Raw genomic sequence first — 26,970 nt, 5'->3', positions numbered from 1 at the left:
CTGGTATTTAGAGTTCACAGAAGGGCTGCGTTAGGCTCCAAAAAAGGGAGCGTAGAGCATATTTACCGCCACTTCAACTCTCGATACCAGCGGTGCTTACGGACGCGGCCAACTTCAAAAACGTGCTCTTGCACGATTCCCCCATAGGAAACAATGGGGCTGTTTGAGCTGAAAAAAACCCCTAAAAACCTAACACCTGCAAAAAAGCAGCGTTCAGCTCCTAACGCAGCCCCATTGTATCCTATGGGGAAACACTTCCTAAGTCTGCACCTAACACCCTAACATGTACCCCGAGTCTAAACACCCCTAGCCTTATACTTATCAACCCCTAATCTGCTGCTCCGTACACCGCTGCAACCTACATTATACCTATGTACACCTAATCTGCTGCCCCTAACACTGCCGACCCCTATATTATATTTATTAACCCCTAATCTGCCGCCCCCAACGTCGCCTCCACCTACCTACACTTATTAACCCCTAATCTGCCGACCGGAGCTCGCCGCTACTCTAATAAATGTATTAACCCCTAAAGCTAAGTCTAACCCTAACACTAACACCCCCCTAAGTTAAATATAATTTAAATCTAACGAAATAAATTAACTCTTATTAAATAAATTAATCCTTTTTAAAGCTAAATACTTACCTATAAAATAAACCCTAATATAGCTACAATATAAATTATAATTATATTGTAGCTATTTTAGGATTAATATTTATTTTACAGGCAACTTTGTAATTATTTTAACCAGGTACAATAGCTATTAAATAGTTAATAACTATTTAATAGTTACCTAGTTAAAATAATTACAAAATTACCTGTAAAATAAATCCTAACCTAAGTTACAATTAAACCTAACACTACACTATCAATAAATTAATTAAACTACCTACAATTATCTACAATTAAACCTAACACTACACTATCAATAAATTAATTAAATAAAATACCTACAAATAAATACAATGAAATAAACTAACTAAAGTACAAAAAATAAAAAAGAACTAAGTTACAAAAAATAAAAAAATATTTACAAACATTAGAAAAATATAACAACAATTTTAAACTAATTACACCTACTCTAAGCCCCCTAATAAAATAACAAAAGCCCCCAAAATAAAAAAATGCCCTACCCTATTCTAAAATTAAAATAGAAAAGCTCTTTTACCTTACCAGCCTTTAAAAGGGCCATTTGCGGGGCATGCCCCAAAGAATTCAGCTCTTTTGCCTGGAGAAAAAAAACATACAATACCCCCCCCAACATTACAACCCACCACCCACATACCCCTAATCTAACCCAAACCCCCCTTAAATAAACCTAACACTAAGCCCCTGAAGATCTTCCTACCTTATCTTCACCACACCGGGTATCACACCGATCCATCCTGGCTCCGATGTCTTGATCCAAGCCCAAGCGGGGGGCTGAAGACATCCATCCTCTGGCTGAAGTCTTGATCCAAGCGGGCAGAAGAGGACATCCAGACCGGCAAACATCTGCATCCAACCCGCATCTTCTATGTTCTTCCATGCGATGACGACCGGCTGATCTTCAAGACCTCCACTGCGGATCCATCCTCTTCTTCCGACGACTAGACGACGAATGAAGGTTCCTTTAAGGGACGTCATCCAAGATGGCATCCCTCGAATTCCGATTGGCTGATAGGATTCTATCAGCCAATCGGAATTAAGGTAGGAAAATTCTGATTGGCTGATGGAATCAGCCAATCAGATTCAAGTTCAATCCGATTGGCTGATCCGATCAGCCAATCAGATTGAGCTCGCATTCTATTGGCTGATCGGATGCAGTTTGGATGAAGATGTTTGCCGGTCCGGATGTCCTCTTCTGCCCGCTTGGATCAAGACTTCAGCCGGAGGATGGATGTCTTTAGCCCCCCGCTTGGGCTTGGATCAAGACATCGGAGCCTTGACGGATCGCTGATACCCGGTGTGGTGAAGATAAGGTAGGAAGATCTTCAAGGGCTTAGTGTTAGGTTTATTTAAGGGGGGTTTGGGTTAGATATGTGGGTGGTGGGTTGTAATGTTGGGGGGGTATTGTATGTTTTTTTTCCAGGCAAAAAAGCTGAATTCTTTGGGGCATGACCCGCAAATGGCCCTTTTAAGGGCTGGTAAGGTAAAAGAGCTTTTCTATTTTAATTTTAGAATAGGGTAGGGCATTTTTTATTTTGGGGGGCTTTGTTATTTTATTAGGGGGCTTAGAGTAGGTGTAATTAGTTTAAAATTGTTGTAATATTTTTCTAATGTTTGTAAATATTTTTTTAATTTTTGTAACTTAGTTCTTTTTTATTTGTTGTACTTTAGTTAGTTTATTTAATTGTATTTAATTGTAGGTATTGTATTTAATTAATTTATTGATAGTGTAGTGTTAGGTTTAATTGTAACTTAGGTTAGGATTTATTTTACAGGTAATTTTGTAATTATTTTAACTAGGTAGTTATTAAATAGTTATTAACTATTTAATAGCTATTGTACCTAGTTAATATAATTACAAAGTTGCCTGTAAAATAAATATTAATCCTAAAATAGCTACAATATAATTATAATTTATATTGTAGCTATATTAGGGTTTATTTTACAGGTAAGTATTTAGATTTAAATAGGAATAATGTATTTAATAAGAGTTAATTTATTTCGTTAGATTTAAATTATATTTAACTTAGGGGGGTGTTAGTGTTAGGGTTAGACTTAGCTTTAGGGGTTAATACATTTATTAGAGTAGCGGTGAGATCCAGTCGGCAGATTAGGGGTTAATTATTGTAGGTAGGTGGAGGCGACGTTGGGGGCGGCAGATTAGGGGTTAATAAATATAATATAGGGGTTGGCGGTGTTAGGGGCAGCAGATTAGGGGTACATAGGGATAACATAGGTTGCGGCGGTGTACGGAGCGGCATATTAGGGGTTAATAATAATATGCAGGGGTCAGCAATAGTGGGGGCGGCAGATTAGGGGTTAATAGATATAATATAGGGGTCGGCGGTGTTAGGGGCAGCAGATTAGGGGTACATAGGGATAACGTAGGTTGCGGCGGTGTACGGAGCGGCAGATTAGGGGTTAATAATAATATGCAGGGGTCAGTGATAGCGGGGGTGGCAGATTAGGGGTTAATAAATATAATATAGGGGTCGGCGGTGTTAGTGGCAGCAGATTAGGGGTACATAGGTATAACGTAGGTTGCGGCAGTGTACGGAGCGGCAGATTAGGGGTTAAAAAATTTTAATAGAGTGGCGGCGATGTGGGGGGACCTCGGTTTAGGGGTACATAGGTAGTTTATGGGTGTTAGTGTACTTTAGAGCACAGTAGTTAAGAGCTTTATAAACCGGCGTTAGCCCAGAAAGCTCTTAACTACTGACTTTTTTCTGCGGCTGGAGTTTTGTTGTTAGATTTCTAACGCTCACTTCAGCCAAGACTCTAAATACCAGCGTTAGAAAGATCCCATTGAAAAGATAGGATACGCAAATGGCTTAGGGGGATCTGCGGTATGGAAAAGTCACGGCTGCAAAGTGAGCATTAGACCCTTTCCTGACTGACTCTAACTACCAGCGGTAGCCCAAAACCAGCGTTAGGAGACTCTAACGCTGGTTTTGACGGCTACCGCCAAACTCTAAATCTAGCCGTAAATACTTACTTTCCTGTAAAATAAAACCTAAGCTAGCTACAATATTACTAATAGTTATAGTGTATCTATCTTTTAGGTTTTATTTTTATTTCACAGGTAAGTCTGTATTTATTTTAACTAGGTAGACTCGTTAGTAAATAGTTATTAACTGTTTACTAACTACCTAGTTAAAATAAATACAAAGTTACCTGTAAAATAAAACCTAACCTGCCTTACACTAAAAACTAACATTACAATAAAATAAAATAAATTATTAAAATACAATTTTCTAAATTACAAAAAAAAAACACTAAATTACAAAAAATAAAAAATGAAATTATCAAAAATAAAAACGAATTGGCTGATTGGAACAGCCAAAAGAATGAGATCTCAATCCTATTGGCTGATTGGATCAGACAATAGGATGAAAGCTCAATCCTATTGGCTGATTGGATCAGCCAATAGGATTTTTTCACCTTTAATTTCTATTGGCTGATAGAAATCTTTCAGCCAATAGGGATTCAAGGGACGCCATCATTGATTACGTCACTTACAGGAAACTTTCAGTTTACAGCGGTGACTGTATGAAGAGGATGCTCCGCACCGGATATCTTGAAGATGGACCCGCTTTGCTCCGGATGGATGAAGATAGAAGATGCCGTCTGGATGAAGACTTCTTTCCACTTGGATGAGGACTTCGCCGTATGAAGATTGAAGAGGCCTCCTGGATGAAGACTTCTTGCCGCTTGGATGAGGACTTCGCTAGCTGGATGAGGATGGATGTCCGGACTTCGATAACTGTAAGTGGATCGTTGGGGGTTAGTGTTTTTAAGGGTTTTTTGGGTGTTTTTTTTTTTTAGCTTAGGATTTGGGCAATTCCTAAAAGAGCTGATTGCCCTTTTCAGGGCATCGCAAAAGAGCTCAATGCCCATCCAAATGCACTTTTCAAGGCAATGGTTAGCTTAGATTTATTTAGATTAGGTTTTCATTTGGGGGTTTGGTTGGGTGGGTGGTGAGTTTTAGTGTTGGGGGGTTGTTTGTATTTTTTATTGCAATGTATAAGAGTTGTTATCTTTGGGGCAATGCCCAGAAAAAGGCCCTTTTAAGGGCCATTGGTAGTTTATTGTAGGCTAGGGTTTCTTTTTATTTTGGGGGGCTTTTTTATTTTGATAGGGCTGTTAGATTAGGAGTAATTTGTTTTTATTTTTGATAATTATTTTTTTTATTTTTTGTAATTTATTTTATTTTATTGTAATGTTTGTTTTTAGTGTAAGGCAGGTTAGGTTTTATTTTACAGGTAACTGTATTTATTTTAACTAGGTAGTTAGTAAATGGTTAATAACTATTTACTAACTAGTCTACCTAGTTAAAATAAATACAAACTTACCTGTGAAATAAAACTAAAACCTAAGATAGATACAATATAACTATTAATAATATTGTAGCTAGCTTAGGTTTTATTTTACAGGTAAGTATGTATTTATTTTTAAATAGGAATTATTTAGGTAATAATTGTAAGGGTTTTTTAGCTTTATTTTAATTATATTTAAGTTAGGGGGTGTTAGGGTTAAGGTTAGATTTAGGCTTAGGGTTACGTTAGGGTTAGGATTATGCTTAGGGTTAGGGTTACGTTAGGGTTAGGTTTAGGGGTTAATATATTTATTTAATGTTAGTGATGTTGGAGGCTAGAGGTTTAGGGGTTAATAACTTTAGTATAGTGGCGATGACATTGGGGGCGGCAGATTAGGGGTTAATAATTGTAGGTAGGGGGCAGCGATGTTGAGGCGGCAGATTAGGGGTTAATAAGTGTGGGTAGGGGGCCGCGATGTTGTGGGTGGCAGATTAGGGGTTAATAATTGTATGTAGGTGGCGGCGATGTTAAGAGCGGCAGATTAGGGGTGTTTAGACCCTGGGTTTATGTTAGGTTTAAACATAACTTTTTATTTCGCCATATACATCAATGGGGCTGCATTACAGAGCTTTTATTTCCGCATCAAAGCAGCGCTTGTTTTCAGTGCGGTATGGAGCTCAACGCAACCATATCGCCTGCACAAGCCTGCTTTTTTAAAACTTGTAAAAGCAGCGCTATAGGTAGGTGAAATAACGCCACTTTTGTGGCGGTCGTTAAAATCCCTACAGAGCTCAAAACGCGTAATCTAGCTGTTTGTTTTTTATTTTCTGTAATCTTAGATTCTTTTTTATTTTCTGTAATTGTAACTTAAAGGGACAGTCTACACCAGAATTTTAATGTTGACTAGACTGTCCCTTTAATTTATACTTTTTTTACGGTTTATGGGTTAATACTTTAATAGGCTTATTGCGTTGTGGGCTTTGGCGGTTTAGGGGTTAATAAGGTAGTTTGCATTGTGGGTTAATGGTGGATTAGGGGTTAATATTTTTAATAAGTAGTTTGCGATGTTGGGGTTGGCGGATTTAGGGGTTAATACTTTAGTTATTACTTGCTTTGTGGGTTTGATGGCGGATATAGGGGTTAATAATTTAATTATTACTTGTGGTGTGGGTTTGATGGCGGATATAGGGGTTAATAGTTTAATTAGGCATATTGCGTTGTGGGGGGGTTTGTCGGTTTAGGGGTTAATACTTTTATTAATTTCCGATGTGGGTTTGATGGCGCATATAGGGGTTTTACGTGTCGGGCTTAGTTTTGGGAGGCGTGTTAGACTTTTATGGGAGATTTGATTTTTTTTTTACTTTTCTTAGGCGCCGGCAGTTTCTAAAGTGCCGTAAGTCACTAGCGACTCCAGAAATTTATATTTACGCTCATTTCTGGAGATTGCAAGTTTATCCGACTTATGGCACTTTATGAACTGACGGCCGGGTTTATTGGACACCCCGATGTGCGAGGTGAAATTACGAGCAGCGCGGGTTGCAGCTCTTGCGCTGAAGCCTGCGCCGTATATGTAATCTTGCCCTGGGTGAGATAATGTTGTAGCTTGTAGGACAGTGAGTGTTCAAAGATGTGTCCTGTAGCATGCTTATATGAATACACACACAACACACGTGCTCTATACATACTCATGACGCATGCTTTATACATACTCATTACACATGCACCCTCTGTACACACTACATGCACCACTAACATTACACACACATACCATGTTCGTTGATACATCATATGCACAAATACATATTAAAAAAATAATATATATATATATATATATATATATATATATGAGCAAAAAAGATGGGTGTAGGGGTGGCGCTGTAAAAACACCCTAAAAATGTATATTCAAATGTGACTAGAGTGATGAATTTGCTGCCTATGAATATCTATCCAGAGAAAACTGTGCCCCCAGGAACAGTGAACCTGATAGAATAAAATGTGTAATAAAGTTAGGGAAAAAAGGGGATAAGGAATATTCAAGAGGGCGCAACACTCAGAAAGTAAGACCCTAAATATGGGAGTCTGTTTTAAGTTAGTTTAAAAAAAACCAGTTTACTGGAATAGAGCAACTGGTTAATGTATATGTCTGGGTTTCCAAATGATAGAAATGCTGTAGATCAGAAAAAAGGTGATTATAGTTATTATTTAGTGTCACTATTAAAAGCTAGAATTTATTTACCTAAATTACTTTCTCTTGCGGTGTATCCAGTCCACGGATTCATCCTTTACTTGTGGGATATTCTCATTCCCTACAGGAAGTAGCAAAGAGAGCACACAGCAAAGCTGTCCATATAGCTCCCCCTCTAGCTCCACCCCCCAGTCATTCGACCAAAGGTTAGGAAGAAAAAGGAGAAACCATAGGGTGCAGTGGTGACTGTAGTTTAAACAAAATTTTTTTTACCTGACTTAAATGCCAGGGCGGGCAGTGGACTGGATATACCGCAAGAGAAAGTAATTTATCAGGTAAGCATAAATTCTGTTTTCTCTTGCAAGGTGTATCCAGTCCACGGATTCATCCTTTACTTGTGGGATACCAATACCAAAGCTTTAGGACACGGATGAAGGGAGGGAACAAGACAGGTACCTTAAACGGAAGGCACCACTGCTTGCAAAACCTTTCTCCCAAAAATAGCCTCCGAAGAAGCAAAAGTATCGAATTTGTAAAATTTGGCAAAAGTATGCAGTGAAGACCAAGTCGCTGCCTTACAAATCTGTTCAACAGAAGCCTCATTTTTGAAAGCCCATGTGGAAGCCACTGCTCTGGTAGAATGAGCAGTAATTCTTTCAGGAGGCTGCTGGTCAGCAGTCTCATAGGCCAAACGGATGATGCTTTTCAGCCAAAAGGAAAGAGAGGTAGCAGTCGCTTTCTGACCTCTCCTCTTACCAGAATAGATAACAATCGAGGAAGATGTTTGTCTGAAATCCTTAGTTGCTTGTAAATAGAACTTTAAAGCACAAACTACATCAAGATTGTGTAATAGACGTTCCTTCTTTGAAGATGGATTAGGACACAGAGAAGGAACAACTATTTCCTGGTTAATATTCTTGTTAGAAACAACTTTAGGAAGAAAACCAGGCTTGGTACGCAAAACTACCTTATCTGCGTGGAACACCAGGTAAGGTGAATCACACTGTAAGGCAAATAATTCTGAAACTCTTCGAGCAGAAGAGATAGCTATCAAAAACAAAACTTTCCAAGATAACAACTTAATGTCTATGGAATGTAAAGGTAAACGGAACCCCTTGAAGAACTGAAAGAACTAGATTCAAACTCCATGGCGGAGCCACAGGTTTATAGACAGGCTTGATTCTGACTAAAGCCTGAGCAAACGCTTGAACGTCTGGTACCTCTGCCAGACGCTTGTGTAACAGGATAGACAAAGCAGATATTTGTCCTTTTAAGGAACTAGCTGACAATCCTTTCTCCAGTCCTTCTTGGAGAAAGTACAATATCCTGGGAATCCTAATCTTACTCCATGAGTAACCCTTGGATTTACACCAACAAAGATATTTCCGCCATATCTTATGGTAGATTTTCCTGGTGACAGGCTTTCTAGCCTGAATCAGAGTATCTATAAATACCGCCTTGGGATCCCGGGACCTGGACCCGTAGAGAGGAAGTTTGGTGTTCTGACGGGATGCCATTTTAATGAAAGCAAACACAAAAAGGAAAACAAAACATCCTAATTGCAATGCATTCATGAACACAGATGCAGACAAACAAACACACATGTATACTGGGCGTCCCCAGTTATCAAGCAGCAAACAAAAAGTGGTGGAGGTCAGACCACAACAGTGAGCCAAGAAAGTCACGAACCCTGGTTATATCTGTAAACCATGGGTATAATAATGTAAGATGCAGGCAGAAAAGATAAGCAAGCAGGATAAGGCAGTTCATGCGCTTGTAGCAGTTCATGCAAAGTATGGCAAAGTGGTTAATAAGCTGACAGTTAGGAGAGTTGATGCCAATCAATCATATATAAATATTTTCAATTTCCTCAGTTTGTGATGCAGATGTAAGAGAATCCAGCACTCCAGGACCAAAGTCCGCCGGTGAGTAGTGACTATGTTGCAAATGCGCTCTATGAGCCATCTCACCCACTCTGTGTAGGGTCTATGAATCCTCTCAGGATACTCAGCACACACTGTGAAGCAAAGACATCCAGTCGTGGTAAGATGATTGTGGCAATCCCAGCGTATAACGAACTGTCAGCAAGGAAACCAGGATGCAAGCATCGGGCTCTGTTGGCATCTGATGTCACCACCACACAGCAGGCAACGCACGTTTCGGGCTCCGCCCTTCAACTTGGCCTGACGAGTTTCGGAATGCCTCCTCCTTTATAAGCATAGTCATTGTGTATATTGGTAACGCCCATCTTGCATCACCATCACAAATAACAGCAGTAGAAAGACAAAGACATAGCGGACATGCGCAACAAAAACAGCTGATATTGCGAACACATTTACCTTAACATGACTAATAATTAAAAAGTATTTATGTATCCTAAGTGAAAACTAAGAATAGCAGTTTGTTAGAAATATTCTGTATGCATGTTAGGCTAATAAGAGGAAACATATAATATAAATAAAACGGAAAATGAAAAAAAGAAAGAAAAAAGAAAATAAAAGAAGGAGTATCAAGTGAAACACCAGTATAAGAGAGTCTAATGAAGAAATTATATTTCACAGTCTAACCCTTCATTCTCAGTATCTATATTTACAAAAAAGGGGGACTCAAAGGAACCACAGTCACTAGACAAATGTACCCCACGTAATCTCCCTATTCAAACCATAGGGAGTCATGGAATCCAACTTTTGGATCCATAAAGCTTCTTTTTCAAATAATAATTTTTGCCTGTTCCCACCTCTCCTTAAAGGGCCCATGCCATCGACTACCTGAAACTTATGTTGACTTTTGTTATGACCAAAAAATGTGAAATGATGGGCTACAGGGGCTGAAGGATCAAGTTTACCTATGGCTGTTTTGTGCTGTTTAATTCTTTCCCTGATAGGTTTGGTGGTCTCAATGTTCAAGCATTTACCAGATCTTGGATGTGTAACAGTATCCCCTGATTGGATTGAGTTACATTGTGCACAATTGTTGCATGGAAATGTGCCATTTACAGTGATACTATCAGCTCCTCTATTCAGACCAGTTCCTACATCTGCCTTGACTAGAGTATCTCTCAGATTATGGTTCCTTTTGTATAAAAATATAGGAATATCCCTAAAGGTATTTGTCAGGATTTTATCCTCTGATAACAGAAACCAATGTTTCCTGAATATCCTTTTTAGAGGTGGAATATGATAACCATATGGTACTACAAAGGGAATTCTATTATTGAGTGTCCTATTAGTGGATTTTTTCTAAATCAAATTAGCACGGGGAATTGCATCCACTTTCGATTTGTGGATATGTAGTAATTCAGCTGGATATCCCCTGCTTTCAAAACAGTAAAAAAAATCTTGAAATAGTTCATTAAGACGTATCTCATTATTAACAATTCATTTAGCCCATAAAAGTTAGCTAAAAGGAAGACTCTTGATTGTTTGTGGAGGATGAAAACTCGAGAACAACAGAAGGTTATTCCTATCGGTGTCTTTTCTGAACACATCTGTCAACAAGGAACCATCTCTCAATGAAACAGTTATATTTAGAAAATTTTGGGTATATGAATCAAAGTTAATGGTAAATTGAAGGTTTGGATCAAATTAATTAAGTTCATTGAAAAAGGCCATAAGAGATTCATTATCTCCTGTCCAAACCATAAAAACATCATCAATATACCTTTTCCAAAATTTGCAATGTGTCTTCAAGCTTTCATTGGTATAAAGGAATTTGTTTTCAAATTCATGTACATATAAAGAAGCATATGTGGGAGCCATATTGGCCCCCATCGCCGTGCCCTTCGTTTGCAGATAAAATTAATCTTCAAACAGAAAATAGTTCCTTGTCAACACAATTTCAAGTAAATCCATAATGAACATTCGTTCCCTGGGTGAATAGAGGGCCATTCTGTTTAATTGTTCCCCTATACATTTCAGACCTTCTCGATGTGGTATAGATGTATATAGGGATTTAATATCAAGTGTCACCAGAATGGAGTCCCTATTAAATTGCAAATTTTCAATTCGCCGCAAGAAGTCTGGTAAAGGTACATCATTTAACAGCGATAGTTTGTCAAGAAATATTGAAATTGGTTGAAAAATGGAATTAGTACTTGCCACAATTGGCCTACCTGGAGGATTATTTAAACATTTGTGTATTTTGGGCAAACAATAGATGACCGGTATAACTGGGTCTTTCTGAATTAAAAATGTCTGCTTGTTTCTTAGTGATAATGCACTGATCTAGATCCATATCTACAATGGATTGTATATAAGTCTGGAATTTAGCAGTGGGATTAAATGTTATTTTCGTACAATTCTCTATGACACCTAACTGATTCTGAACTTCTGTCATATATTGGTGTTTATCCATGATGACCAAGGCTCCGCCTTTATCGGCCGGCTTAATGACCAGGTCTTTTCTAGATTTAAGACAATCAAGAGCCTTCTTTTTAGCCAAAGTCAAATTCGAAATACCCATTTTAACACCCTTATGTCTCAATTTTTCAAAGTCTTTTTTAACTAAGGTGATAAAACATTCCACCATACTGTTAGTTACTGGTGCATGTGCTGTACTCTTGGGTCTAAGGCTCATCCTCAGGAAAGTAGACATGAAGCATTTGTAGATACTCTTAATCAATTCCACACACAGGTTCAAAGCCTTAGACCCAAGAGTACAGCACATGCACCAGTAACTAACAGTACGGTGGAATCTTTTATCACCTTAGTTAAAAAAGACTTTGAAAAATTGAGACATAAGGGTGTTAAAATGAGTATTTCGAATTTGACTTTGGCTGAAAGGAAGGCTCTTGATTGTCTTAAATCTAGAAAAGACCTGGTCATTAAGCCGGCTGATTACACAGCTGTCCTGGGATTGGTCTGAATCACTGTACTACACCTAGCTAAGCTTAGAAGCTGTGTAATGCAGCGATGCTATGGCATAAAGGGAAGTCTGCCTTAGAAAGCAGGCTAGAAGTAAAAAAGTGAGTCATTGTGAACTTTATTTTCATATCTCACCCAGAATCCTTTGCTGCATTGGAAACAGTGTAATCAGAGAGTTTCTGTGGTTAAAGCAAGTCTTCTGACTTGTCTAGATTTGTAAATGGTTTACACAATGAGTTATTTTCTCTACATTTTGGATTTAGTGGAGGGTTTTAAACTCACTTTTTGCCTCCCGATATTTTAAATTGCTGTTGTATTTCCCCCAGAAAACAACTTCACCAAGCAGTGATTCAACTTACTCCCAGCTGATGAGTGGCAATAACCACGGAACAGCTGTCCTGGGATTGGTCTGAATCACTGTACTACCCCTAGCTAAGCTTAGAAGCTGTGTAATGCAGCGTTGCTATGGCATAAAGGGAAGTCTGCCTTAAAAAGCAGGCTAGAAGTCAAAAAGTGAGTCATTGTGAACTTCATTTGCATATCTCACCCAGAATCCTTTGCTGCATTGGAAACAGTGTAATCAGAGAGTTTCTGTGGTTAAAGCAAGTCTTCTGACTTGTCTAGATTTGTAAATGGTTTACATAATGAGTTATTTTCTCTACATTTTGGATTTAGTGGAGGATTTTAAACTCACTTTTCTCCCCATATTTTAAATTGCTGTTGTATGTATATATATATATATATATATATATATATATATATATATATATATATATATATATATATATATATATATATATATATATTCTTATAAATCTTGCATTTGTATTTTCAGAGTCTTGACAACCTTAAGGAACAATATGATATTCTCAAAGAAAAGATGAAGAAAAGAGAAATCCCTCCAGAGATATCAGATAGGCTGAAGAAGGTGAAGAAAGAAGCTGAAGATTTATCTAATGAAATCAATAGCAAGTTTGAGAGGATATCAGGTAATCTACAAATGTGTAGAACAATTTCATGCACAGTAATAGGCATAGGGGAGCGATCACAGCTGACCCATAGCTGCACTGTAAATACAGGGAGTGCAGAATTATTAGGCAAGTTGTTTTTTTGAGGATTAATTTTATTATTGAACAACAACCATGTTCTCAATGAACCCAAAAAACTCATTAATATCAAAGCTGAATAGTTTTGGAAGTAGTTTTTAGTTTGTTTTTAGTTATAGCTATTTTAGGGGGATAACTGTGTGTGCAGGTGACTATTACTGTGCATAATTATTAGGCAACTTAACAAAAAACAAATATATACCAATTTCAATTATTTATTTTTACCAGTGAAACCAATATAACATCTCAACATTCACAAATATACATTTCTGACATTCAAAAACAAAACAAAAACAAATCAGTGACCAATATAGCCACCTTTCTTTGCAAGGACACTCAAAAGCCTGCCATCCATGGATTCTGTCAGTGTTTTGATCTGTTCACCATCAACATTGCGTGCAGCAGCAACCACAGCCTACCAGACACTGTTCAGAGAGGTGTACTGTTTTCCCTCCTTGTAAATCTCACATTTGATGATGGACCACAGGTTCTCAATGGGGTTCAGATCAGGTGAACAAGGAGGCCATGTCATTAGATTTTCTTCTTTTATACCCTTTCTTGCCAGCCACGCTGTGGAGTACTTGGACGCGTGTGATGGAGCATTGTCCTGCATGAAAATCATGTTTTTCTTGAAGGATGCAGACTTCTTCCTGTACCACTGCTTGAAGAAGGTGTCTTCCAGAAACTGGCAGTAGGACTGGGAGTTGAGCTTGACTCCATCCTCAACCCGAAAAGGCCCCACAAGCTCATCTTTGATGATACCAGCCCAAACCAGTACTCCACCTCCACCTTGCTGGCTTCTGAGTCGGACTGGAGCTCTCTGCCCTTTACCAATCCAGCCACGGGCCCATCCATCTGGCCCATCAAGACTCACTCTCATTTCATCAGTCCATAAAACCTTAGAAAAATCAGTCTTGAGATATTTCTTGGCCCAGTCTTGACATTTCAGCTTGTGTGTCTTGTTCAGTGGTGGTCGTCTTTCAGCCTTTCTTACCTTGGCCATGTCTCTGAGTATTGCACACCTTGTGCTTTTGGGCACTCCAGTGATTTTGCAGCTCTGAAATATGGCCAAACTGGTGGCAAGTGGCATCTTGGCAGCTGCACGCTTGACTTTTCTCAGTTCATGGGCAGTTATTTTGCGCCTTGGTTTTTCCACACGCTTCTTGCGACCCTGTTGACTATTTTGAATGAAACGCTTGATTGTTCGATGATCACGCTTTAGAAGCTTTGCAATTTTAAGAGTGCTGCATCCCTGTGCAAGATATCTCACTATTTTTGACTTTTCTGAGCCTGTCAAGTCCTTCTTTTGACCCATTTTGCCAAAGGAAAGGAAGTTGCCTAATAATTATGCACACCTGATATAGGGTGTTGATGTCATTAGACCACACCCCTTCTCATTACAGAGATGCACATCACCTAATATGCTTAATTGGTAGTAGGCTTTCGAGCCTATACAGCTTGGAGTAAGACAACATGCATAAAGAGGATGATGTGGTCAAAATACTCATTTGCCTAATAATTCTGCACACAGTGTATATATTATGATAAATATTTTAAATATGTGCAAAAAGTCTGTGAGTATATTTCAGAAGAAAATTAATAATAATAGATTATGCTATTCTACATCTTGGTATTCAGGCCGCTTGTTCTAATGTTGCTCTTTTTGCGAGAAAAAAAATATTTGATTTTATGCTCAGATTTGCTAAATTATAAACATTTGTCCCTATATATCCTGGATGCTATCCAGGACCAGAAGTCTAGGGACTGAGTCATGTAGACCAGCAGACTGGAGCCTCAGTGCCTGATGATCTAAAGTTCTCTGGGAGATTATCTAAAAAGTCTTCTCACTACTGTGAGATCTCTCAAAAAACTTTTTTAAAAAGGCAAATTTTAGCTTTAGAGCTGTTTATCTAGGAATACAGAGTTCTGCAGGAACAACATTACAAAATAATGCTCAAGAAAGCCTCCAATTATTTTATGCACTTTCTCTCCACAATGGCGAGTTCTTGGTCATCAAGGTCTCAGTCTAAATTATACTTATTAAAGGGACACTGTAATATAAAATCTTTTCCCCTTAATATGTTTTTTTTGTGTTTATTTTTGTATTTAAAAAGCTGGCTTTACTCATTAAAACTGTCACCTGTTCCCAAGGATATGCCCATAAAAAATGGCAAAATCCTGCAGGTAAAGCAGACCTGCTATTGTTATATATGTCTAAACACACAGCCTAATAGTTAAAGGGACACTGTACCCAAAAAAATTCTTTCGTGAGTCAGATTGAGCATAAAATTTTAAGCAACTTTCTAATTTACTCCTATTATCAAATTTTCTTCATTCTCTTGGTATCTTTATTTGAAGTGCAAGAATGTAAGTTTAGATGCCGGCCCATTTTTGGTGAACAACCTGGGTTGTCCTTGCTGATTGGTGGATAAATTCATCCACCAATAAAAAAGTGCTGTCCAGAGAACTGAAACCAAAAAAAAGCTTAGATGCCTTCTTTTTCAAATAATGATAGCAAGAGAACGAAGAAAAATTGATAATAGGAGTAAATTAGAAAGTTGCTTAGAATTGCATGCTCTTTCTGAATTACAAAAGAAAAAATGTGGGTACAGTGTCCCTTTAAGCATTGAAATGCTAATAATGGCGGGGAGTTCAATGAGCAGAACCAGCTATTTCAGATACTTAATTCTCTCCTACCCACAATTAGTGCAATTGTTTCCTGTTTACATTGCTTTTTTACAGGGAATACGTTTGTTATTCATATTTTCAGTATAGGGGGTAGTTTCTGCAGACAAAAATAGTTATTTCAAATAACAATATAAAGGTAAAGAATCCATTTGCAAACATATAAATACATTCCAGAAGATAAAATATACCATTTGGAACACATTAAAGGGGAAAAAATGGAAAACTCTTTCCTAAACCTAAAACGTACAAGGAACAATTTTATGACATTAAAGGGATGTTGTATTTATTTTTTATTGATTAATAAAAGTTGTTTATATTTAAATTGAACCTAAGACAGCATTATATGTTTTGTACTTCCTACTAATGGTCACTGACTGAAATGGACAACCACTGCTCTATTAATGAAAGGACGTTTATTCCTTAAAACAATTTAACAATGTCTGGATAATGCAAAGTGCTATACTTAGAAATAAATACGCCTACTCTTTAGATTTAGATAAAAATATGTGTTTCTATAAATGCAGGAAAAATGCAGCTGCAAATGTGTAAAACAAACAAAACATTCTCTCCCTGTCCCCAACTGACACTCACAAGTTAACAAACCACAAGCAGACACGTCTACTTAAAGGAATGCTTGCTGTGAAAATAATTCCTTTGGTACAAAATATACTGTGACAATTAGGGAATTCCCCATTTGAAAGAAAAAAAAATAATGAACTAATAGGGAAACACGTTAGAAAAACACACGTAGGATTTGAATACAGATATATGCATGGCTGCTTAAAGGGACAGTCTAGTCCAAATTAAACTTTCATGATTCAGATAGAGCATGTAATTTTAAACAACTTTCCAATTTACTTTTATCACCAATTTTACTTTGTACTCTTGGTATTCTTAGTTGAAAGCTAAACCTTTGAGGTTCATATGCTGTCTAAGCCCTTGAAGGCCGCCTCTTCTCTCGGGGCATTTCAAGAGTTTTTCACCACTAGGGGGAGTTAGTTCATGTGTGTCATATAGATAACACTGTGCTCACGCACGTGAAGTTCCAGGGAGCCAGCACTAATTGGCTAAAATGCATGTCTGTCAAAAGAACTGAAAAAAGGGGACAGTTTGCAGAAGCTTAGATACAAGAAATCATAGAGATAAAAAGTATATTTAAATAACTGTGTTGGTTATACAAAACTAGGGAATGGGTAATAAAGGGATTATCTATCTTTTAAAACAATACAAATTCTGGTCTAGACTGTCCCTTTAAATCCTTTTGATGCCTTGAGGAATTCAGAAAATTGAAAAATGGCTTCCAAACTGCTTACTTATTTTCATGCAGTTTTTAATGGTTTTGAGCCCAATTATTCCATAAACTACAACTTTGTTTGGAGATTATGGTCTCCATTTAAGAATACCATCAAACGCAGGTTTTCTTTTTTTTCACTTAACTAATAATTTCAGTGTATAATTTGTTTTAAAAAAATGATAATTCTTTTCGTTTTTTAAAGTTCAAACCCTTCTAAACATAAGGGATTAAAGGCTTACCATGTTGATCCCAGGAAAGGAGGGGAAAACACATAACTCTTAACACTCTAAATGTAGGTTAACCGACCCACAGGGCCAACCATTAATAACAACAGACACATTAGTTTTGGGTAAAATTTGGACCATCACTGGTCCCCTTTATTAACCTATTAACTTAAATTATAAATAACCAACAGACTACTAAACAGATGGCGGCAAATGAGAGGCTAAGACTAAACCCCGGACTGAAGAGGAGGGCGGCCCGATCTAGGCAACAGCAGAGTCACTCTGCTCGGGATGGAGATGCTACTAGGGGTGTTCCAAGTTCTCCTGGCCTACCTATCCAGAGAGAGGGGCACTCCAGTTAACTGAAGTAATCGGCCCCACCCTCCTCAGCCTGGCCATCACTCCCCCTGTTCACCATCTCCGTACACTCCTGGCCACAAACCTCCCGCAGTTAGGGTGCTGAGAAAACCTACCATCCATGAGGCTCCAAGACCACCAGCCACTTAAGCCGGCTAGTCAAAAGAGGGAAATAAAAATTACAGCTATGAGCTTACGCAGATTAGAACACCTATCCCTATCTCTGCCATAGCGCCCTACCTATAGTATCCTTCTCAAGCCACCATCAGGGTGGGAGGGCGGGCAACTTGTCAGCTTCTTGTCCAGGATCAAAGAGGCACAGGAACTGCAGGCCCCAGCATAAGAAAGGTAAGCCACTCCCTGCCCCTGCAACATTGTTGCGATTTACACAAAAACTCCCTGACAGCCTTAACCCTTATGACGCTGCAAGCCTATTTGGCTCTACACTTACTTTGTAATTAACATATTTTCTGTATACAAATTGAAACATTTAACATGGGAATTTGTAACTTTTTATTAAACCAGAAAAATATCTTGTTATTGGATTGGACACAGTTTTGGGGATATTTATCAAAGGTCTGGCGGACCTAATCCGACAGTGCGGATCAGGTCCTCCAGACCTCGCTGAATGTGGAGAGCAATACGCTCTCTGTATTCAGCATTGCACCGCCCCCTGCAGACCACTGCTTCATAACTGCTGTTTCTGGTGAGCCTGCAGGCTCGCCAGAAACACGGGCCCTCAAGCTCCATTCGGAGCTTGATAAATGGGACCCATTATGTCAATATAATCATAATTTGGTTGCAAATCAATGTCTTGTTTTAAATAGAACTTAAAGGGAGAGTAAACACTTCAAATGGTTTTGCTTCTAACAGAGGACTAGATTACGGCTGGAGTGGTATTTATTGCTCCTGCACTAATTAGAAAAAAAAACTAACAACATACTCACGAGCAAACGCGATTGCATATTCTCAAGTGTGCTAACCCAACATGAAAATATAAATATTTCATATTCCAGGGCGCGATCCGATATACGGCTCAGGTTTCGGCGCAAGCGTGGAAACCTGCGCCACCCGTAGTTTCACCTCGCACATCGAGCTATCACATATACGGCGCCGACAGTTGCTAAAGTGCCGTATGTCGGACAAACTAGCGATGTCCAGAAATGAGCGTAATTACAAATTTCTGGAGTCGCCAGTGACTTACGGCACTTTAGAAACTGCCGCCGCCTAAAAAAACTAACTAAAATTTTAAATCTCCCGTTACTGTCTAACATGCCTCCCAAAAATAGCCCGACGCGTATACCCCTCTATCCCCAATCCCCCCTCTCACTCCTAACAATAAATGTATTAACCCCTAAACCGCCGCTCCCGGACCCCGCCGCCACCTATATTATATGTATTACCCCCTAATCTGACCCCCCTACACCGCCGCCACCTATATTATATGTATTACCCCCTAATCTGATCCCCCTACACCGCCGCCAGCTATATTAAATTTATTAACCCCTAATCTGATCCCCCTACACCGCCGCCAGCTATATTAAATTTATTAACCCCTAATCTGATCCCCCTACACAGCTGTCAGCTATATTAAATTTATTAACCCCTAATCTGATCCCCCTACACCGCCGCCACCTATATTAACTATATTAACCCCTAATCTGAGCCCCCTACACCGCCGCCACCTATATTAACTATATTAACCCCTAATCTGAGCCCCCTACACCGCCGCCACCTATATTAACTATATTAACCCCAAATCTGAGCCCCGTACACCGCCGCCACCTATATTAACTATATTACCCCCTAAACCTAAGTCTAACCCCAACACCCCCTAACTTAATTTTTTTTTAAATAAATCTAAATAATATTATTATTAACTAAATTATTCCTATTTAAAACTAAATACTTACCTATAAAATAAACCCTAAGATAGCTACAATATAATTAATAATTACATTGTAGCTATTTTAGGGTTTGTATTTATTTTACAGGTAACTTTGTATTTATTTTAACTAGGTACAATAGCTATTAAATAGTTAATAACTATTTAATAGCTACCTAGTTAAAATAATGACCAATTTACCTGTAAAATAAATCCTACAAATACACATACACTATCAATAAATTAATTAAATAAACTACAATTATCGAACAATCCCCCCCCCCACATTACAACCCACCACCCACACACCCCTACTCTAAAACCCACCCGATCGCCCCTTAAAAAAACCTAAGTCTAACCCCCAAGTGGTCCTTACCTGTCCTGAAGACCAGCGGAGAAGGTCCTGTTCCAGGCGGTGAAGCCTTCTTCCAGGCGGCGACCTCTTCTTCTTCCAGGAACCAGCCGGCGCGGAGCGGAGGAGTTGAAGACCGATTACCGCAGAGCTGAAGACCGTCCACTTTGGAACAGAAGACCGGCAATGCTGGAACTGAAGACCACGGAGGATCTTCTTCATACGATCTCTGCCGTACACTGAATAGGAATTCAAGGTACGCGATTAAAAATGGCGTCCCTTGAATTTCTATTGGCTGATTTGAGCCTTCAAATTCAAATCAGCCAATCGGATGAAAGCTACTGTAATTCTATTGGCTGATTTGAATAGCCAATAGAATAAGAGCTACTGACATTCTATTGGCTGATTTAGTAGCCAATAGAATTACAGTAGCTCTTATTCTATTGGCTATTCAAATCAGCCAATAGAATTACATTAGCTCTCATCCATTTGGCTGATTTGAATTTGAAGGCTCAAATCAGCCAATAGGAATTCAAGGGATGCCATTTTTAATCGCGTACCTTGAATTCCTATTCAGTGTACGGCGGAGATCGTATGAAGAGGATCCTCCATGCTCCATGGCTCTACAGTCTTCAGTTCCAGAGTCGCCGATCTTCAGTTCCAGCATCGCCGATCTTCAGTTCCAGAGGGGACGGTCTTCAGCTCCGCGGTCATCGGTCTTCAACTCCTCCGCGCCGGCTGGTTCCTGGAAGAAGAAGAGGTCGCCGCCTGGAAGAAGACTTCACCGCCTGGAACAGGACCTTCTCCGCCGGTCTTCAGGACAGGTAAGGACCACTTGGGGGTTAGACTTAGGTTTTTTAAGGGGGGATCGGGTGGGTTTTAGAGTAGGGGTGTGTGGGTGGTGGGTTGCTCTTTTTTTTACAGGTAAAAGAGCTGATTACTTTGGGGCAATGCCCCGCAAAAGGCCCTTTTAAGGGCTGGTAATAGAGCTGATTACTTTTGTAATTTAGTTTAGGGTAGGGAAATGTTATTATTTTGGGGGGCTTAAAATTCTTGTAATATTTTTTTATCTTTTGTAATTCAGTGGGGGGGGGGGTTTGTATTATAGTTTAGTTTATTTAATTGTATTTTAGTTTAGATAATTGTAGTTTATTTAATTAATTTATTGATAGTGTAGTGTTAGGTGTAATGGTAACTTAGGTTAGGATTTATTTTACAGGTAATTTTGTAATTATTTTAACTAGGTAGCTATTAAATAGTTATTAACTATTTAATAGCTATTGTACCTAGTTAAAATAAATACAAAGTTACCTGTAAAATAAACATAAACCCTAAAATATCTACAATGTAATTATTAATTATATTGTAGCTATCTTAGGGTTTATTTTATAGGTAAGTATTTAGTTTTAAATAGGAATAATTTAGTTAATAATATTAATATTATTTAGATTTATTGAAATAATAATTAAGTTAGGGGGTGTTAGCGTTAGACTTAGGTTTAGGGGTTAATATATTTAATATAGGTGGCGGCAGTGTAGGGGGATCATATTAGGGGTTAATATATTTAAAATAGGTGGCGGCGGTGTAGGGGGATCATATTAGGGGTTAATATATTTTAAATAGGTGGCAGCGGTGTAGGGGGATCAGATTAGGGGGTAATACATTTAATATAGCTGGTCGGCGGTGTAGGGGGATCAGATTAGGGGGTAATACATTTAATATAGCTGGCGGCGGTGTAGGGGGGATCAGATTAGGGGGTAATACATGAAATATAGGTGGCGGCGGTGTAGGGGGGTCATATTAGGGGGTAATACATTTAATATAGGTGGCGGCGGTGTAGGGGGGTCAGATAAGGGGGTAATACATATAATGCAGGTGGCAGCGGGGTCCAGGAGCGGCGGTTTAGGGGTTAATAGACTTTATTAGGGATTGTGGCGGGGGATTGCGGTTGACAGGTAGATAGACATTGCGCATGTGTTAGGTGTTAGGTTTTATTTTGCAGGCAGTTTAGGGAGTTACGGGGCTCCAATACTCAGCGTAAGGCTTACTACGCCTGCATTTTGTGGCGAGGTGAAAATGGAGTAAGATTTCTCAATTTTTTCGCCACGTAAGTCCTTACGCTGTATATTGGATACCAAACTACGCGGGTTTGGTATATCGGTCTATGGACCAAAAAACTATGGCTGAAGGGTGAAATATACGAGCGTAACTTCTAGGTTACGCCGTATATAGGATACCAAACCAGCGCAATATTTGGCAAAAGCCGGCAACGCTGCATATCGGATCGGGCCCCCAATGTTCTTGACATAGCAGAATATGTTCTATTTATTCATAAATACATATTTCTGCATATATATAATGGTATTTTGGTTCAATATATATCTATATCTATATAGATAGATGATTATATATAGGTATAGATATATACAGATATATATATATATATATATATATATATACACAGTATATATATATATATATATATATATATATATATATATATATATATATATATATATATATATATATATAGGAATATCTATTTATAAATAGTGATGTCGCGAACCTTAAAATTTAGGTTCGCGAACGGCGGACTCGAACTTCCGCAACTGTTCGCGAACCACGCGAACCGCCATTGACTTCAATAGGCAGGCGAACTTTAAAACCCACAAGGACTCTTTTTGGCAACAATAGTGATGGATAAGTTGTTTCAAGGGGACTAACACCTGGACTGTGGCATGCGGAGGGGGATCCATGGCAAAACTCCCACGGAAAATTACATAGTTGATGCAGAGTCTGGTTTTAACCCATAAAGGGCCTTAATCACCTAACATTACTAAAAAAAATTTGAATAACGTGCTTTAAAACATCAGGTATGATGTTGTATCGATCAGGTAGTGTAAGGGTTACGCCCGCTTCACAGTGACAGACCAAACTCCCCGTGTAACGCACCGCAAACAACTGCAAACAGTCTATTTGCACAACCACGAGATAGATAGATTTGATAGATAGATACATAGATTACATAGATCAATAGATGCAATATACATATGATAGATACAAATTACATAGATTAATAGATGCAATATACATTTGATAGATACGAATTACATAGATCAATCGATGCAATATACATTTGATAGATACAAATTACATAGATCAATAGATGCAATTTATATTTGATAGATACGATTGATAGTTAGATAGATTCGATAGATAAATAGATAGATTTGATAGATATATGATTTCCCTGACAGAGTATAACAATAAGACATGCGGTCTGGGACCCGTGGTGTGTTAAGTAGTATTATTCTTAGCAGTTTACTACCTGTTACTCCCCCTATCGGGGGAAGTCTATATGGCCTGCATTTTTGGAACAGGGAGATGGAAGAAGAGGATTGGTCTGTCCTCCTACTTCAAATCTGGCCTAAACACAAGTGGCTGTCTCAAATCAGTCCGGCCACGAGATAGATAGATTTGATAGATAGATATACATAGATTGATAGTTAGATAGAATCGATAGAAGATAAATAGATCGATTTGATAGATATATAATTACCCTGACAAAGTATAATAATAAAACATGCGGTCTGGGACCCATGGTAACTAGGTTGTGTTAAGTAGTACTATTCTTAGCACTTTAATACCTGTTACTCCCCCTATCGGGGGAGGTCTATATGGCCTGCATGATTACCCTGACAAAGTATAACAACAAAACATGTGGTCTGTGACCCATGGTAACTAGGTTGTGTTAAGTAGTACTATTCTTAGCACTTTAATCCCTGTAACTCCCCCTATCGGGGGAGGTCTATATGGCCTGCATGATTACCCTGACCAAGTATAACAACAATACATGCGGTCTGGGACCCATGGTAACTAGGTTGTTGTAAGTAGTACTGTTCTTAGCACTTTAATCCCTGTAACTGTGGGCCTGGAACACAAGCTGGGAGGAAGGCAACTGCAATTAGATTACACTAGCTGACTGATGTTTCACAGTCAAAAAAGTTTTTTTTAAAATATTTACAATACCGTTATAACAAATATGATTGGTGGCACTAGTTGGCAAGTGGGCCTGGCACACACGCTGGCAGGCAGGCAACTGCAATTCAATTGCACTAGCAGACTGATGATTCACAGTCAAAAAAGGTTTTATTTTAAATATTTACAATACTGTTATAACTAATATGATTGGTGGCACTAGTTGGCAAGTGGGCCTGGCACACACGCTGGCAGGCAGGAAACTGCAATTCAATTGCACTAGCAGACTGATGATTCACAGTCAAAAAAGTTTTTATTTTAAATATTTACACTACTGTTATAACAAATATGATTCGTGGCACTAGTTGGAAAGTGGGCCTGGCACACACGCTGGCAGACAGGCAACTGCAATTAAATAAACTAGCAGACTGATGTTAAAGTTTTTTTTTAAAAAAGTTACACTAATGTTACAACAGATAGGAGTGGTGGCACTGAGGATGGAAGTAGGCACAGTATGTGCTGGCAGCCTGACACACAGGCTGGCACTAGTGGCAGGCTGGCCTGGCAACTAAAATTAAATAACACTAGAAGACTGATGTAAAAGTTTTTTTTTTTTTACAAAATTTAAACTAATGTTACACCAGATAGGAGTGTTGGCACAGAGGATGAAAGTAGGCACAGTATATGCTGGCAGCCTGACACACAGGCTGGCACTAGTGGCAGCCAGGCTGGCCTGGCAACTAAAATTAAATAACACTAGAAGAGGACTGACGTAAAAGTTTTTTTAAAAAATTTAAACTAATGTTACACCAATAAGTGGTGGAAAAAAGAGCTATTAATCACAGTATATGATGTGGGCCTGACACACAGGCCTGATGGAAAATGAAATTAGATTACACTAGCAAAATGATGTAAAAGTTTTTTTTTTTTATTATTTAAAATAATGTTAACCAGATATCAGTGGTGGCACAGAAGAATTAATCACAGTATATGATGTGGGCCTGACACACAGGCCTGATAGAAAATGAAATTAGATTACACTAGCAAAATGATGTAAAAGTTTTTTTTTTTTTAATTTTACACTAATGTTACACCAGATATCAGTGGTGGCACAGAGCAATTAATCACAGTGTATGATGTGGGCCTGACACACAGGCCTGATAGAAAATGAAATTAGATTGCACTAGCAAAATGATGTAAAAGTTTTTTTTTTTTAAATTTACACAAATGATTGTTAAGCAGATATCAGTGGTGGCACAGAGCAATTAACCACAGTATATGCTGTGAGCCTGACACACAGGCCTGATAGAAAATGAAATTAGATTACACTAGCAAAATGATGTAAAAGTTTTTTTTTTTAATTTTACACTAATGTTACACCAGATATCAGTGGTGGCACAGAGCAATTAATCACAGTGTATGATGTGGGCCTGACACACAGGCCTGATAGAAAATGAAATTAGATTGCACTAGCAAAATGATGTAAAAGTTTTTTTTTTTTAAATTTACACAAATAATTGTTAAGCAGATATCAGTGGTGGCACAGAGCAATTAACCACAGTATATGCTGTGAGCCTGACACACAGGCCTGATAGAAAATGAAATTAGATTACACTAGCAAAATGATGTAAAAGTTTTTTTTTTTAATTTTACACTAATGTTACACCAGATATCAGTGGTGGCACAGAGCAATTAATCACAGTGTATGATGTGGGCCTGACACACAGGCCTGATAGAAAATGAAATTAGATTGCACTAGCAAAATGATGTAAAAGTTTTTTTTTTTAAATTTACACAAATGCTGGTTAAGCAGATATCAGTGGTGGCACAGAGCAATTAACCACAGTATATGCTGTGAGCCTGACACACAGGCCTGATAGAAAATTAAATTAGATTACACTAGCAAAATGATGTAAAAGTTTTTTTTTTAATTTTACACTAATGTTACACCAGATATCAGTGGTGGCACAGAGCAATTAATCACAGTGTATGATGTGGGCCTGACACACAGGCCTGATAGAAAATGAAATTAGATTACACTAGCAAAATTATGTAAAAGTTTTTTTTTTTAAATTTACACAAATGATTGTTAAGCAGATATCAGTGGTGGCACAGAGCAATTAACCACAGTATATGCTGTGAGCCTGACACACAGGCCTGATAGAAAATGAAATTAGATTACACTAGCAAAATGATGTAAAAGTTTTTTTTTTTTTATTTACACTAATGTTAAGCAGATATCAGTGGTGGCACTAATCACAGTATATGCTGTGAGCCTCACACACAGGCTGACAGCCAGGCAAATGCAAATAAAATTACAAATTAAAAAAAAAAAAACGGCTGAAGTTCTAGCCCTAAAAAGGGCTTTTTGGGGTGCTGTCCTTACAGCAGAGATTAGATGAGTCCTTCAGGACTGTAGTGGACACTAAATACACTAGCCTAGCTATCTATTTCCCTATAAAATCACGAGCAGCAGCACTAACCCTCCTCTCACTAAGAAAGCAGGATCGTAATGAATCTAAAATGGCTGCTGCCCAGGAGCTGGGAGGGTCTGGGAGGGAGTGTCTGTTGCTAATTGGCTCAAATGTGTCTGCAGGCTGTGAGATACAGGGTCAAAGTTTCCTCAATGATGACGAATAGTGAGCGGATCGAACATCGCATATGTTCGCTCGTTGCGGCGAACGTGAACAAGCTAAGTTCGCCGGGAACTGTTCTCCGGCGAACAGTTTGCGGCATCACTATTTATAAATACGTGGAACATATATATATATATATATGTGTGTGTGTGTGTGTGTGTACATATGTATTTATGTGTACAGTTGTGTATATATCTATCTAAATAGATATATACACACATAAATACATATACCTATTTAGACATGTTTATGTATGTATCTCTATGTTAAAGCCCTTTGCAGCCTTTCTTTTCCAACACCTGAGACTTCATATCTTTGAGCCGTTATAACTTTTTTTGTGCAATATTTTTTTAAGTAATTTTATTAGATAGTGTTATTATGAGTGTAACTGTACTTTGTAATGTATTTTTGATGTGTTTTGTGCAACATTTTTGTTTT

The 26,970-nt window shown here is 38.3% G+C and overlaps 1 protein-coding gene across 1 annotated transcript in view; it reads left to right on the top strand.

Annotated features, from left to right (window-relative positions):
• The window catches only part of LOC128662698 (laminin subunit beta-4-like), a 315,199-nt gene that overhangs the window by 268,114 nt on the left and 20,115 nt on the right, over positions 1-26,970 (top strand). The window contains exon 35 of the mRNA XM_053716585.1: positions 12,848-13,001. Coding sequence (XP_053572560.1) covers positions 12,848-13,001 — 154 coding nt within the window. The remainder of the gene's footprint in view (positions 1-12,847; positions 13,002-26,970) is intronic.

The sequence above is a fragment of the Bombina bombina genome, chromosome 6, assembly GCF_027579735.1.
Source record: "Bombina bombina isolate aBomBom1 chromosome 6, aBomBom1.pri, whole genome shotgun sequence".
NCBI lineage: Eukaryota > Metazoa > Chordata > Amphibia > Anura > Bombinatoridae > Bombina > Bombina bombina.
The sequence above is the reverse complement of the archived record's forward strand: the minus strand, read 5'-3'. Positions and strand labels throughout refer to the sequence as shown.